The sequence below is a fragment of the Danio rerio genome, chromosome 22 (genome assembly GCF_052040795.2).
Source record: "Danio rerio strain M-AB ecotype USA chromosome 22, GRCz13ab, whole genome shotgun sequence".
NCBI lineage: Eukaryota > Metazoa > Chordata > Actinopteri > Cypriniformes > Danionidae > Danio > Danio rerio.
In genome coordinates this window covers 11,506,822-11,521,748 of record NC_141042.1, presented here as the reverse complement: position 1 = coordinate 11,521,748, position 14,927 = coordinate 11,506,822, and the positions used below count along the sequence as shown (strand labels likewise).

General features: G+C 34.7%; 1 protein-coding gene across 1 annotated transcript in view; it reads left to right on the top strand.

Annotated features, from left to right (window-relative positions):
- Positions 1–14,927, top strand: part of insrb (insulin receptor b) — a 127,148-nt gene that overhangs the window by 98,056 nt on the left and 14,165 nt on the right. The window contains 3 exon segments of the mRNA NM_001123229.1: positions 3,478–3,799; positions 12,405–12,544; positions 14,492–14,636. Of these exon segments, the coding sequence (NP_001116701.1) occupies positions 3,478–3,799; positions 12,405–12,544; positions 14,492–14,636 (607 nt within the window).

Sequence of the window (14,927 nt, the reverse complement as noted above, 5' to 3'; positions counted from 1 at the left end):
TTCAAAGTTTTTTGTAGGTTGATTTAAAAAAAAAACAATGATGGTTTACAATAAAATGCTAGTAATTACTACTTTCTTTTTAAAGCCAGCTAGATGCTATTTCAATAATTTTTACTGTTTTCTTTAGTTATTGGATTATTTTTTATTATTTTTTTTACCGGAATCAATTGAATTCTATAACTACTGCAATGATCATACGATCATTCTGTGTGTTCTGTATCTAATTGAATTTTTGTCACATCTTACATTCTATTGTGATTTTAGAATTAAGATTTAAGATGTCTCTGGTCATATTTTATGAAGACGTTACACTAAATATGCAATCTTTTATTTGCAATATTGCATATAATTGCGTACCAGTTCCTAGAGTGGAAATTTAAGCAAGGCAGGTTTATTTATATAGCACATTTCATACACAATGGTAATTCAAATAATAAAATAATTTAAATAATGCAAAGTGCTTTACATAAACAGAAATTTAAAAACAAGTAAAAGAAAATACAATTTTTTTTCTATTCCTTATTTTTTTTTAAATACTTAATTTAATTTAGAAGTTTCTGAAGTAAAGTCATGGTTTTTGAAATTTGTTTTTGTTAGCATAAAGTTGATAAGCATAGAGGCACACGAAAATGTAGAGAATGCTGAAATGTGTACTTGAGCATTATGTAATTTGAGCATTATGGACATTCATGGTAGAAATGCTAAGAACTATTTTGTGTTGTGTAATTTAAATAAAATAATGTTACAACTAAATATTTACACATTTAGGAAAAATCAGAGTACTAAAGTACATTTAATTTTTTTTTCATTTTTATTTTATTTATTTATTTATTTATTTATTAACATTTACCGGAAGTTGCTGGGACTTTTTGTTTTAGTATGTTGATGTACTTCCGACTAAAACAGAATATTGAGTAGGGGGCTGGGCTTTATATTTACAAAAATAAAGGGGATTACTTTTCAAATTTCGCCTGTTGCTGGGTTTTTTTCGAACGTAACTCCTGCGAATAACGAGGGACCATTGTATACTTCGAGAGGACGAAATGACTGGCTGCAATCTACACTATTAGTAATGGTTTGCCATTTGCCTCATAGATAATGTAATAATAATTACATGTTTTAATCAAAGTTTGATTTAAAAAAATATAAATATTTTTTCATTAAAATAATTTATGAAAATAGTTTTTTAAAAAATGTAATCATATTAATGATATGACGTAGTTCCGTAAACGTCCTACTTCATCCGTCTGATTTAACGGTCGATTTCTTTTGACTGTACCCTGTCGTTCCAAAAAATCTCAACGGCGAATGCATAAAAATTAAAAAAGCCTCATCCGTTTTGCGATGAACGCGCATACTCAGTGGAGGTCTGCGACATGAAGCCAGGCAAAAGTATAATTCAGTCTTAACACTAGTAGTACCTGAATACTTTTTTTTTTTTTTTTTTAAAGCTACCCAGGTTCTGCAGGTTGCAATGTCCCGAATTTTGTCCTCAGTAGTTCTAGTGTTAGAAACATTCAAAACAATGCACAGTACGGATTTTCTTATTAATTTCAATCATTTTTGTATTTCATGTTTAATTCTATTAGTTCGAAATAAACATTCACTAGTAAATAAAGTGCTAGTAGGCTGCTTAGTTCAAACTCAGCACTCTGTAAACTGTTGTCTTCCTGTTTATTTCATACAATTCTGGATGCTCTACCCAGAATGCTTCCTGTTTTCCTGCAGCATGCTCATCTCTCCATGTTTCTGGAAGGCGTAGTGTCTTTGTTGTGGTCTAGCGGGCGGCCAGCGTGAGTGTGAGACGAGGACGATGGCTTACAGACCGCTTGCATTGGTTTTCTTCTCACACTCGGCCGCGCGCAGGCCTCCACTTCCAGATGGCCAAACACTCTGAATCACTTCCTTCCTGCCTGATGAAAGGCACACAGCGATGACCTCAGATTGCCTCCGCCTGCAGATTAGCCATGATTTTATCACAGCTGATTTCTTAGACGCGATGTCAGGATTGATACGTGTTGTTAAAATCAAAGTTTACCACACAGTTTGGTCATTTCTGTTCAGATTTTGACATCAGAAATATTGGTTCAACCGCTTGGTGACCAGAATTGTTCAGAATTGTTTCTTTTGTGTTCAGCAAAAAATCTAAAACATGATTTAAATGATTTTTGGATGATCTTAGTTTGACTATTTAGTTCAGTCCAAAAAAAAAGACAAAAAGTTTAGTGTAATTTATTTGCAATTTTGGAAATGTTGTGTTAAAGTGTGCAGGTTTTTGCCTTTAAATATGAGCAAATTTGTATGGATTTCTGAAAAATTGATCAGAGTTTTCTTGGATGAAGCCATTTTGAAAAATCTTTGGGGTTTTTGTTGACATATTAGAGTGAAAGTTTAGAATTTTTTATTATTTTGTGATCCTAAAGACAACAAGTTGGAACAAAAGTAAATGATTTCACGAGTGAATCATTTTCATTTTTGGATTATCTGTACCACAATTTGACTATTTTGTTCAGTTCAAAAGCCAAAAAAAGACGTAAATAGTTGCCTGTATTAATAATCACAAACTTATTTGCCCTTTTGGAAATTTTGTGTTTTTGTCTTTAAATATGAGCCAATTTGTAGGCTTTTCTGGAAAATTAATCATAAATTTCTTGGATGAAGCCATTTTTAAAACATTTATTTATTTATTTGTTCACATTTTTGAAATTGTTATTATTTTGTGTTCAACAAAAACTTTAAAACAGGTTGGAAATAAAGCAAATAATTTTATAAGTAAATGATTTTAAATTTTGGACTTCAGTACTTTAATATGACAATTTAGTTGTCCAAAAACAACTGGCATTTCTAATGAAACGTGTCATTAATGAAAATGTGTCATTTTTGTAGCATTTTTAATAAAGTGAGGTTGTTTTGTTATTTAAATGAATTAGACCAGCTAGACATTAGACTCTTAATTAAATATAAGAGTATAATATATATTGTGTATATATATATATTATATATATATATATATATATATATATATATATATATATATATATATATATATATATATATATATATATGACAACAAAGCGTAACTGAAATTGTGTTTGCTGATTGTTCTGCACATTATCAAAGTACACGTTTAAATGAGATTTCAGAAAAATTCATCCTTAATCATTCAAAGTATGTAGTGAAACCAACTCTTCAAACTGCAACTTTGTTTTCATGCAAAAGGTGCTGCATATTTAAAAGCCTTTTTCCCATTTCAGTATACCACTGGTACAGACAATAAACTAAATTCTGAGACCGAAGGCTTTAGCTGGAGACAATCATTCATTCATTCAATTTCTTTGTACAACAATTCTTCATTGTACAACACACAATGATGAGTGCGGGATTAAACTCTAAGACGTATTTACTTTGTTCGCCTGTATTATTCTGCCTATTTCATTGACAATCTAACAATATTTCCTCTTTTTTTTTTTCCTTCAGTTTGTCCTTCTGAATGTGTCCACGGAGCCTGTACGTCCCATAAGGAGTGCTGTCACGAGCAGTGTCTGGGTGGCTGCTCTGTGCCGGGGAACTCCACCAAATGCGTGGCCTGCCGCAACTTCCTGTACGGCGAGGCGTGCGTGGACCGCTGTCCGCCAGGATATTACACCTTTAAGAGCTGGCGCTGCGTGTCCCTTCAGTTCTGCCAGGACCTGCACAACCAGTGTAAGGACAAGAGCGGAGACTGTCACGCATACGTCATCCACAATGGGGCCTGCATCCCAGAATGCCCGTCCGGATACACCACCGTCAACTCCACCTCGTACGTATCAATTTTCTCCTCAACAAAATAAAGAAATGCCGTCTTTCATGTGTAACAGAGACCAGCTAGTGAAGTGCTATACAGGTAAACCTCACTCCTCTGAGATCTAAAGGTGCTCTAGCATAAGATGCTAGAGGTCATGGTCTTTAGCCCTAGTTGTCAGAGCAACCGACTCCCATGCAAAGAATTGCCGGTTCGATCTTAGCTCAGACCGGGTTGGGCACAGTAGGACCGGTGGGTTAAATTTGGGGGCTCGTCCGGGATGGGAGTGAGGTTTAGGGGGTTAGTGTAACAGAGGCCAGCTAGCGAGTTTCTATGCAGGTAAACCTCACTCTTCTGACATCTAAAGGTGCTCTAGCCTCAAGTGCTAGAGGTCATGGTCTTTAGCCTTCTTGTTAGAGCAACCGACTACCATGCAAAGAATTGCCGGTTTGATCCTAACTCAGACCGGGATGGGTACAGTAGGAATGGTGGGTAGGACGTAGGGGCTCATCCGGGATGGGAGTGAGGTTAAGGGGGTGAGTGTAACGGAGGCCAGCTAGCGAAGTGCTGTGCAGATAAACCTCACTCCTCTGACCTCACAGATGCTCTAGTAACAGATGCTAGAGGCCATGGTCTTTAGCAGGTGTCACCAACCCTGTTCCTGGAGAGCTACCTTCCTGCAGAATTCAGTCCCAACCCTAATCAAACACACCTGAACCAATTAATAGTACCTAAAGCAGCACTTGATAATTACAAACAGGTGTGTTTGGTCAGGGTTGCAACTAAAATCTGCAGGAAGGTAGCTCTCTAGGAACAGGGTTGGTGACCCCTGGTCTTTAGCCTCCTTGTTGGAGCGACTCCCATGCAAAGAATCGCCGATTTGATCCCAGCTCAGACCAGGATGGGTGTAGTAGGACCGGTGGGTTATATATGCATGAAGTTGCAGTTCCTAATATGTTTTTGGTCATTTGGAATATGAACAATCCACTTGTTGGAGATATATCCAGCTGCAGACCTGCAAACTGTTGAGGACACACAATGCAGAACACACAATTTAGGCAGGGGCGGTCCATATATGGTTAACGACCGATCAGTCTTCTTCTATTTTTCTTGTTTAATGACGACTAACTCCTTGGGAGCACTATTGCTACCTAATGTATTTCACAAATATGGCGATCGAGACCGTCATTGCCATTCAATAGACCGTGAACAGTTGAGGGATTTCCCATTTTAGTCGTTATTTCTGTATTATATTGTAACGATCATTTTAACATCTGTGCTGATTTGATACTCAATTTATGTAAATACAAATAATAAGTTAAAACACTTATGACCATTATTTTATTAAGCAAATAAATACTATTCAGTCGCTTGAGTAAAATATTAATATAGTGTTATATATTCATTAAATGCAAAAGATTTTATTACATATGCAGATATAAAGCCAGCAAATGAGTATCTGCTATATTGACTCAGATAAATAATGACTGATCATCTATATTGCCTGATAGAAAACTGTTCAGTCTATTATATTGAATGGCGATCCAAAACAACGTTCCCCATTCGCCATAGTATACACTTTTGTCTATTGTGTACACTATTTAGTAACAGCATATATAGAAATATATTGATGACGAAGTCCATGAAGTCATAATAACATTAACATCCGTTGTAACCATATACGGTTCGCCCCTGCCTAGATTGTGTGGCCTGGATAGTGTGTCCCGAAACGTGTGTGGGTCTGCAGGTCTGCAGCTGGATATTATTGGCTAGTTAACTTGACTGGAAGAAGATAGAACTGTTCTGGAAGCATCAGAACGTCATTTAGTCTTTTCGTCAAATTCAAAATGATAATACCCAGCAAACAATTTTGTGTTTAATAGACATCAATAAGACATCTAAATGTAGACAGCTTGGCTAAAAAAAGTCATCGAAAATCTAATAGACATCTAGGAATAGCTCAAGACTTGACTAGTCTTCAAATATACAGATTAGACAGACTTTATATGTGTAGTCATTCATTTCTGTTTATTTGATGAATAGTCTAGTTTTGGCCTATTCTTAGACGTCTATTAGATTTTTTACTGACAGTCCAAATTTGGCCTTGTTTTAACTAAGATGACTATGTTTAGACGTCTATTAGACCTTGATTAGACATCGTTTAAAAACAAAATATGTTTGCTGGGCAATAACTCTCAAAAACCTGTAGATACCCTGATATAAAGGATGAACTCTGTGTCGCCGATATGAAGTAGCATTTCCTGTGGAATGCTGGGATTTGTTTATTACCGTTGATCAAATTAACGAGCCGCTCATCACGCTCAACTGGAGCAGGAGAATATAAAGCTGCTCTGGAAGTGTCATAACATTGTTTAGCGTTTTTCTGCAAATTGAAAATGAGCAGATGAGAATGGCCGGTGTCAAGTGTTTAGAGCGCTAAAATGCCACCCTGATTATTCCAAGGGACTCATTCGCCGTCCTGCTGAATTTGTCAAGCTAAGCAGGAGTCTAATGAGTCCAACCAAAACAACATTGCGTGTCGGAAAGCGACCCCTGTTTTTTGACCATCCGGGAATGTCCGGAAGCTCACGCACACGCTGGTTTGCACGTCCAGCTTCATGTGTGGGAATTATTAACGCACAAATAAACAGGGAATTAACACCGCGAACGGGAACAATGGACGCCTTTGTTCACGTTGGCTGGGGTCTTTAGAAAGGTGGCCTTTTGATTCCTTTGTCTCCATGCGGAGCGCTGCTGCAGTCGTGGAAGCTTGATGGGATCTCGGTTTTCCAGGAATTTTGTTTTGAAGTGACGTCATTGGCTTGTTTTTCTCGTCCGGCCACCTTTTCGCCCTTTGTGGAAGGAAGTCATGCGGCAGTAAGTCCCCTTTCGTAACCGCGCACCCCCAACCGTTCTGAGGCCTGTTATTCTCCAAGTGAGGACAAGAAGCTGGGGGAAACCAAATCAGCAGGAAGGGAATGTCGTAAGAAGGGGTTAAAATATAAAAATTTGTTGTCCAAACCTGGAAGAGGAATTACAGAGTGGAATTTATTCCTAAACTAAGAGAATAACAAGCAATTCTGACCAAAAACACTCTTTTAAAAGTGATTCTTAGGGCCTGTTTTCACTTGGGGGTATCATTTATTACCTATGACCAGGGCCAGACAGACTCTTTGGGCATTTTTTGTCCTTTAAGTGCGGAGATTTAAGTATAAAGCAACTAAAACGTAAATCGTTAAATAAAAAATAATAAATTTTTAACTTTTATTTAGGTTTTACAACGCAAATCCGTTTTGATCCACTTGTTTGATAAACAAAGCAAGTCTCTCATATAATATGTCTACTAAAATTCTCAAAATATTACATAACACAAACTATATTGTAAATAATACACATTTGGACTCTCGATCATGACGCCTTGCTGAGGAGACGCACAAGTTAAAAGTTAATATATTTTAAAAATCCTAAGTTTATCCTGGTTTAACATTCGATCTTAGCTTACTGACTGAACACTGCTCAACATGTCTCCTAAACCAGCAAAGCAAAAGGCAAAAAAACTCAACTACAGAGATTACATCTGACTCCGAAAGCATGGATGAAGCGCATAAAAAACTTGTCGCTGCTTTGCGGAGGTCAAACTTTCGATTTACACGCTGATCCAAGTGGTATCGTACAATTAATATAAACATTTGCATATTAGTCAATAACATTACTGAAATTCATGTAAAAACTAAATAAATGTTCCCAGAGATGGGTTGCGGCTGGAAGGGCATCTGCTGCGTAAAAATGTGCTGGATAAGTTGGCGGTTCATTCCGCTGTGGCGACCCCGCATAAATAAAGGGACTAAGCCAACAAGAAAATGAATGAGTAAAAGTAAATGGATCGACTTGATGATGGGCTAAAAATTTGCAGAAATGTACACGTACAAATTCAATGTTGGACTGCTTATGACTATTTTTTCTTATTATTTTATTGTAACTTTGCATAGAAAGCTTCCTAAAAGTCAACGTATGTCAAAATACATTACATGAAACGTATATACATTATTAATAATTACGGCTCATATGATGATTTAAAATGGTTTGATTGAGTCAATATTTAAGTTTAATGTTATAAAAGTCTGTTTGTTGAACGTTTGCATGGGAAATCCAAAACAACGTGTCGTACGCACAAAACGATGGTGAAAACGTGCGTAAGCCACGTTGTTTATAAATGAGACTCCTAGTCACTTCATGCATTTCTCTGATTGGATAGCTATCTGGTCTGTCATAATGGCTGTATTTTGCCACATTTGGCAACATGAGCACCATATTTACCCACTTTTGGCAAAATGAATATGATTCCAATTCCAGGAGCTATATGCAAATTTATCTAGATTACATCGATTACGTGTCAAATACAATGCAATTTAATATATTATTTTAAATTATTATTGTTATTATTATTATTATTTATAAAATTAATTTTATTTATTATAATAATAATAATAATAATAATTATTATTATTATTATTATTATTATTATTATTATTTATATAATTAATTTTATTTATAATAATAATAATTATTATTATTATTATTATTATTATTATTATTATTATATAATTTTTTTATATTATTATTTATTATTGTTATTTATTGTGTATTATTATTATATATCTTACTGCATACAAATGATGATATTCAGGCTAAATGTTTTTCATACAAATGTTTCATATTCAGGCTTTGTACCTGCACTCTCTCTTGTGTTTTATAACGGTCTTAAATGCGTTCTGAGGGCATTTAGACCTGCACTTTTTACGATCAGATTACTATCTGGTTTAGACAAGAATTTATTAAATAACCCAGTGTGAATAACCCCTTAAAATCTACCAAAAGTAAACCCCACAACCGTTATTAATGATGACTGATAAAATTCCCAAATGAATAAACCTTAACCTGAGATAAAGCGTTTGATTCATAAATAAATTACATTTGAAAACCTTAATAAGCCAATTAATATCTGTGTATTTAATAAAGCATACAGCATGACTAGCATCTGCTTCAATGTTTCAAATAACTTTTGTGAAAATGTAAAAATATGGGAAAAATCGTGTTTAATTCCTCACCGCGTCTGATTTTGTATGTGTGTGTGTGTCTAAACTATTATTAAACTCAATTACTTTTTGGGGCGTCTATACTGTAATTGATGATGATAATGTTTTTTGTGTTTGTTTTTATTATTAAATACAAGAGGAAGAGTAAAATATGAAAGCTGTGCGTAAATTTCCCTCCTGTGCAGCATTTTAGCAAGGTTTAAGAGTGATTACACAATGGTATTCTCTAATTTGGTTGGAAAGTGATTCAATTAAGCAATCAAATTAAATCTGACTGCTCTTCTACCGTTATTTCTTCCCTCTTTCAGCATAATTGCAGATTCTTGCGTCAAAAGGGCCTTGTGTTTGCTGTGATGTGGAGTTTGCACACTTCAAGGGCGCAGCGTGACTATCGGTGCTGTTTTGTCTGGGTGTGATTGTGTTTTCGAGTTTGCCCTCGATGACTCTTTCCATTAAAATGAATCGCTGCGTTGCAGTTTGAATGAATGCGCGATCCGTTACACCATATTTTTGGGATCGATCCAAACACATCAATGACAGCGGCGCAGGTGAAATGAGATTTCAGCACACAGGGAACAATATGCTTGGCCCACAGCCCACAGCAAGTGTGAAAAGTCATGCCAGCTGGTGACATCATGGGGAATTCATGCGAACGGCAGCCGACGTGATTCTCAATCAGTCAAACTTACAGCTGATTATTACATAAAATGACAAATATTGGACAAAATTAAAAACAAAATCAAAAGAACTTACTGAAACGAAACCGAAAAAACTTACCAGTCTATGCTGATAATTAAAATATGGCAAATATCAGCCAAAATGTAATTAATTAATTAATTAAATTACAAATCATGTGATATCTGAATAAAAAAAAAAAAAGTGCTCCATATATGCTCCAATATTGTGTTCCAACACTAAAGATAAAAGCTTATCAGTTGATGTTGATCTTTCTAAAACGAAATGCTAAATAAAAAACAAAATAAAAAAACAAACCCAAAAAATAAATGTACCGAATCTTAGCCAATAGTTAAAATCTACCAAATATCAGCCAAAGTGCCAAAATTAAATAAAAAGACACGCATAAAAATAGTGATATCAAGGTAAAATTAAAAATATTGTGGTCTATTATGCTCCGATATTAGATTCTAACACTTCTGCTAAACAAAAAAGCTTGTCAGTCGATGTTGATCTTTTTAAAAAACAAATACAAGAACCAAAAAAAAAATACTTACAGAAAAAACATATCAATCTATGCCGACAATCAAAACAAGGCAAATATAAGCTAAAATGCAAAAATTAAATTAACTTTTAAAAAGGACACTCTTAAAAATCAGGTGATATCTGCTAAACATAAAAGCTTATCATTCGATTTTAATCTTTTTAAAAACAAATTAAAAAATAAAAAAACAAAAAGATTACGAAAACCGAACCTAAAAACGTACCATTCTATGCTGATAATTAAAATATGCTAAATATCAGCTAAAATGCCAAAATTAAATAAAAAAAAATAATTTAAAAAAAATGATGTGATATCTGGGTAAAATGAAAAATAATGTGCTGTATTATGGTCCAATATTGTGTTTCAACACTAAGCTAAACATAAAAGCTTATTAGTCATTGTTGATCTTTTTCAAAAATTAAAACGTCTTCAGAGAAAAATATAGATGACTTTTTTGACTTGACAGGGAATGTTTTCTTTCAACACGTTTATAAACCGGCATTCAGAATTTTTTATTATCTGCCTAGACTGGATAGTTGTTTGTTTTTTTCATTTATAGTCAACATGTAAAAGCTTAAGCTCAAATACAGTTTGAGCTAGAAAAACAAAACAGTCTATGCAGACTATTAAAATATAGGCTGATCTAGAAAGACTTGGAAATGTTTTTCAGTCTGTGCTGAACATTCTTAAAATTTCAGCTGAAATAAAAATTATGCATTGTCGAAATTAGACTCTATTATCCTAAATATCGACTAAACCAAAAACTGAAACAGGTTCTTGATGATAATGATAAAAATGATGAATGTTATGTTTATAAAAGTTAAAAGTCCCATGCACTGTCAGAATAAAAGTCTCAAGATATCAACCAAACTGAAATATTAGCTACTGGTTATCTTTTTTAAAATCACATATTTCAAGATACATAGATTAAAACAGAAAGTTCTTAATGTCAAAATATTAGTCTCTTTCCAGACATTTACCAAGCAGAAGAGACTTTTATTGAAAAAACAACCAATGTGTACTTTTTTACTAATTATAAATTCAATTCAGTTCACCTGTATTTGTATAGCGCTTTTACAATGTAGATTGTGTCAAAACAGCTTTACATAAATATATATATATATATATATATATATATATACATACATACATACATACATACATACATACATATATATATATATATATATATATATATATATATATATATATATATACAACAGTTCTATCTGGTTCTCAAATCTGATTGGCTGATAGCTGTGCGATATTATGCAATATCAGAGCTCCTACAGCCTCTTTACCCTTTGTGTATTACTCCGCCCACATACAGTCAGCAACAAGCAGACACTACAGGTCTAAAGTTTAAAAGATGCACGCTCAACTGTTTAACTGTCAGCTTATGATTTGAATCCAATGTGGAAGAAAGTAGTTCCACATACAAAAGGGTTTTTGAGACTCTCCGTGTTTGATTTTGTTTTCATATACACAATTATGCCGTCAAACTGTTGTATAAACGCAATATCACACTCATAGCAGTGCGATATGGCTGTATATCTGAAAAAGTGCATATATATATATATATATATATATATATATATATATATATATATATATATATATATATATATATATATATATATATATATATACACACACACACATACATACATACGTACATTTAAATAAATATATATATATATATATATATATATATATGCACTTTTTCCGATATACAGCCATATCGCACTGCTATGAGTGTATATATAAATATAAATAAATATAAATAAGTATATATATAAATGTATATATAAATATATATATATATATATATATATATATATATATATATATAATATACAGAATAACTCAAAAGGTCATGACTCATTCACATTCTTTAATAAAAATATACACAAATGTTTCGGCTCAACACCATGTTGAAACATTTGTGTGTTTATTTTTATTTAAAAAAATGTGAAATAAGAAAAATATATAATCCAATTACAAAATAAAAGTAAGAAAACTTCAAATTAAACAAATAATTACAGGTTAAATGAAGCACACGATTCATCCCATCGTATTTTGGCATCAATCCAAACACATGAACGACAGCAGCGCAGGTGAAACGAGATTTCAGCACACCGGGAACAATATGTTTGGCCCTCAGGTGATTTCGATCATGAAAACTCAAGTCAGCCGGTGACATCATTGGGAATGCATGCATGTACGGCAGCGCTCCTCTTTGAACATCTTCAGGCTTGCTTTCATCACTCATTGCTCTTGACTAAACACATGTCTGTGGTGTTTTCAGGTTGACCTGCATGCCCTGCACCGGTCGGTGTCCTAAAGTGTGTACAGGAGTGCAGACGGTGGACTCGGTCACGGCCGCTCAGGCGCTGCGGGGATGTACAGTGCTCAACGGCAGCCTCATCATTAAGATCAGCGGAGGAAGTGAGTCTAGATTGATTTATTTTTAATGTATAATGGTGGCTTCGATAAAATATTGGCATCGCCTTGATATGGAAAATTATGCTAATGTGCATTTCCGAGAATAAAGTCTATAAAATACAGTTGAAGATGAAATTATTTGCCCCTCTTAGAAGCTTTAATTCATTTTCCTATATAAGTTAAGAGAAGATTTTTATTATCACATTTTAAATATAATAGTTTTACTATACATAATTCATACAATTTTGCTAGTTATTTTGTAAGGCACTAGTATTAAAGTGCAATTTAATGGTGTAACTAGGTTGATTGGTTTAGTTAGGCAAGTTTGGTTAATTTAGTGAGTCAAATAATGGTTCATTCTGTAACCGATCGAAAAGAAAATATTGCCTAAAGGGCCTGATAATAATGATCTTAGGGTGCTTTCACACCTGTGAATCGATTCAGTTGTTCCGAAACAGAGATTACAATTGTTACATTGTTGCTCTTTGCTGTTGGAGCGGTTCGCTTTCACACTGCAAAGTTTCTAATCGGACCAAAAGAGCTAAAACAAGTCACGTGTGAGTAAACTCTCCTCACATTGGTCAGAGTGTCAGGGTTTATTTTGCAGCGTCCCGCTCAGCTGTCAGGAGAGGTGGTGGTTTGGTGGTGATTGACAGGGTGCGTGCGCGATGTGTCTGAGGAGAGATGCGGAGGGGAGGGGTGAGAAGGGTGCGCGACGATGCCTTTGAGGACCTGTAGGGAGACGCGAGATTACCGGGAGATCATCACTCGTTTGCGGGCATCCGGAGACTCGCGAAACTTCCCACCCCAATCATAATTCTCTCTTCATATAGCCGTATATGACTATTACATATCCATAAAACACAGTGATACAACCGCGCTCGGATCGGATCGCTTTCTCACTACAATCGAACCGCTCCAGGGTTCGTTTCAATCGAGCCGAGACCACCTCATTCAAGCGATCTCGGAGCGATTACTTTGGCGCGGAACAGAGCGCGATTGCCCTGTTCACATATGCCAAACGAACCGCGCTAACTGGGCAAACGAGATACGTTCCGAAACAAAAGTGTAGGTGTGAAAGCACCCTAAAGTTTTTACAGTTAAAAAAAATTTATTCTTAATTAGTAATCTAAATACTATGGGTTGTGAGTTTGCAATATAAATAGCCCAGATTCTTAAATGTGGATGACATTTTTTTAAATAAAGACACAGATATCACTGCCTGGCCATAATTCATTCAATATATTAATGGGGAGGCTTTGTTGTTTCAATACAAATTGAATTTAAAACTAAAATTTTCAGTTAGTTTTTTTTATGAATGAACCAATAATTGGTACAATTATACAATGCATTTATTTGTAGTATTAGCAATAAAATATTTTTCTTTGTCTATTAAAAATATTTTCTAATAAAAAACATTTTATAAAGTTCTCAACATTACACTCAAAATTAAAAAATTATTTGGTTAGTTTAGTTGGTGTTTTTGTAACACCCTGTTAAAACTAACCCCTTTGTGTCGTGTTTTCCTCAAAACTGGCTTGCAGTCACTGTGTGTTTTTGACATCTTCCAAAATGGTTCCATCTTTTAGCCTAGAAGACGGTGATCACAACAATATAAGATTTTACGTACACATTTTCACAGATTTTTTTTTATAAAAAAATATTGACTATAAAAAACTTTTATTCTGCAAAAATAGTTTCTCTTGTGTTTCTCATCCAAATTTTGCCGAACTTTTTCAGTAATTGTCAGGAAGATGTCTGCTGACACTGTGGGGAAAACCACTAAAGCATGCCATGGTTTACCCTGAGCAAATACCTTAAAACTGTTACATTTTACCCTGCATTACTTTGTGCCTTACGCTCCAGTATTAGCCTATTGTATATCTGCAAAACTCAACTACATGTGTATCTCGGTCTAATAGATGTGTATTACTGTTTTGTGTCGTACAGACAGCATCGCCGCGGAGCTGGAGTCCAGTCTTGGTCAGCTGGAGGAGATCACAGGATATCTGACCATCCGAAGGGCCTATGCTCTCGTCTCACTCTCCTTCCTCCGCAAGCTGCATCTCATTCGCGGAGAAACGCTGGACGGCGGGTATGTTTGACCTCACCGCTGAGCCAAACTTCTGTAATTTTCCTTTAAGTAACCTGTTATAGGGTCATTTTTTATTACTCTTTGAAATTAATGTTTAAAGAATTCTAAATATCGGGCAAAGAGAGTTTTACTTAATAGATGAATTAAAAAATGGCAAGTACCGGCTGATTTGGTAGTCAAAATCAAAGTCCCATGCACAGCTAGAATGAAACACATGGGCCAAAAAGAAAAGTTCGCTCAGTGAGAGAGAAAATGCAAAGTCAGCCGATATAATGGTGAAGATATGGGGTG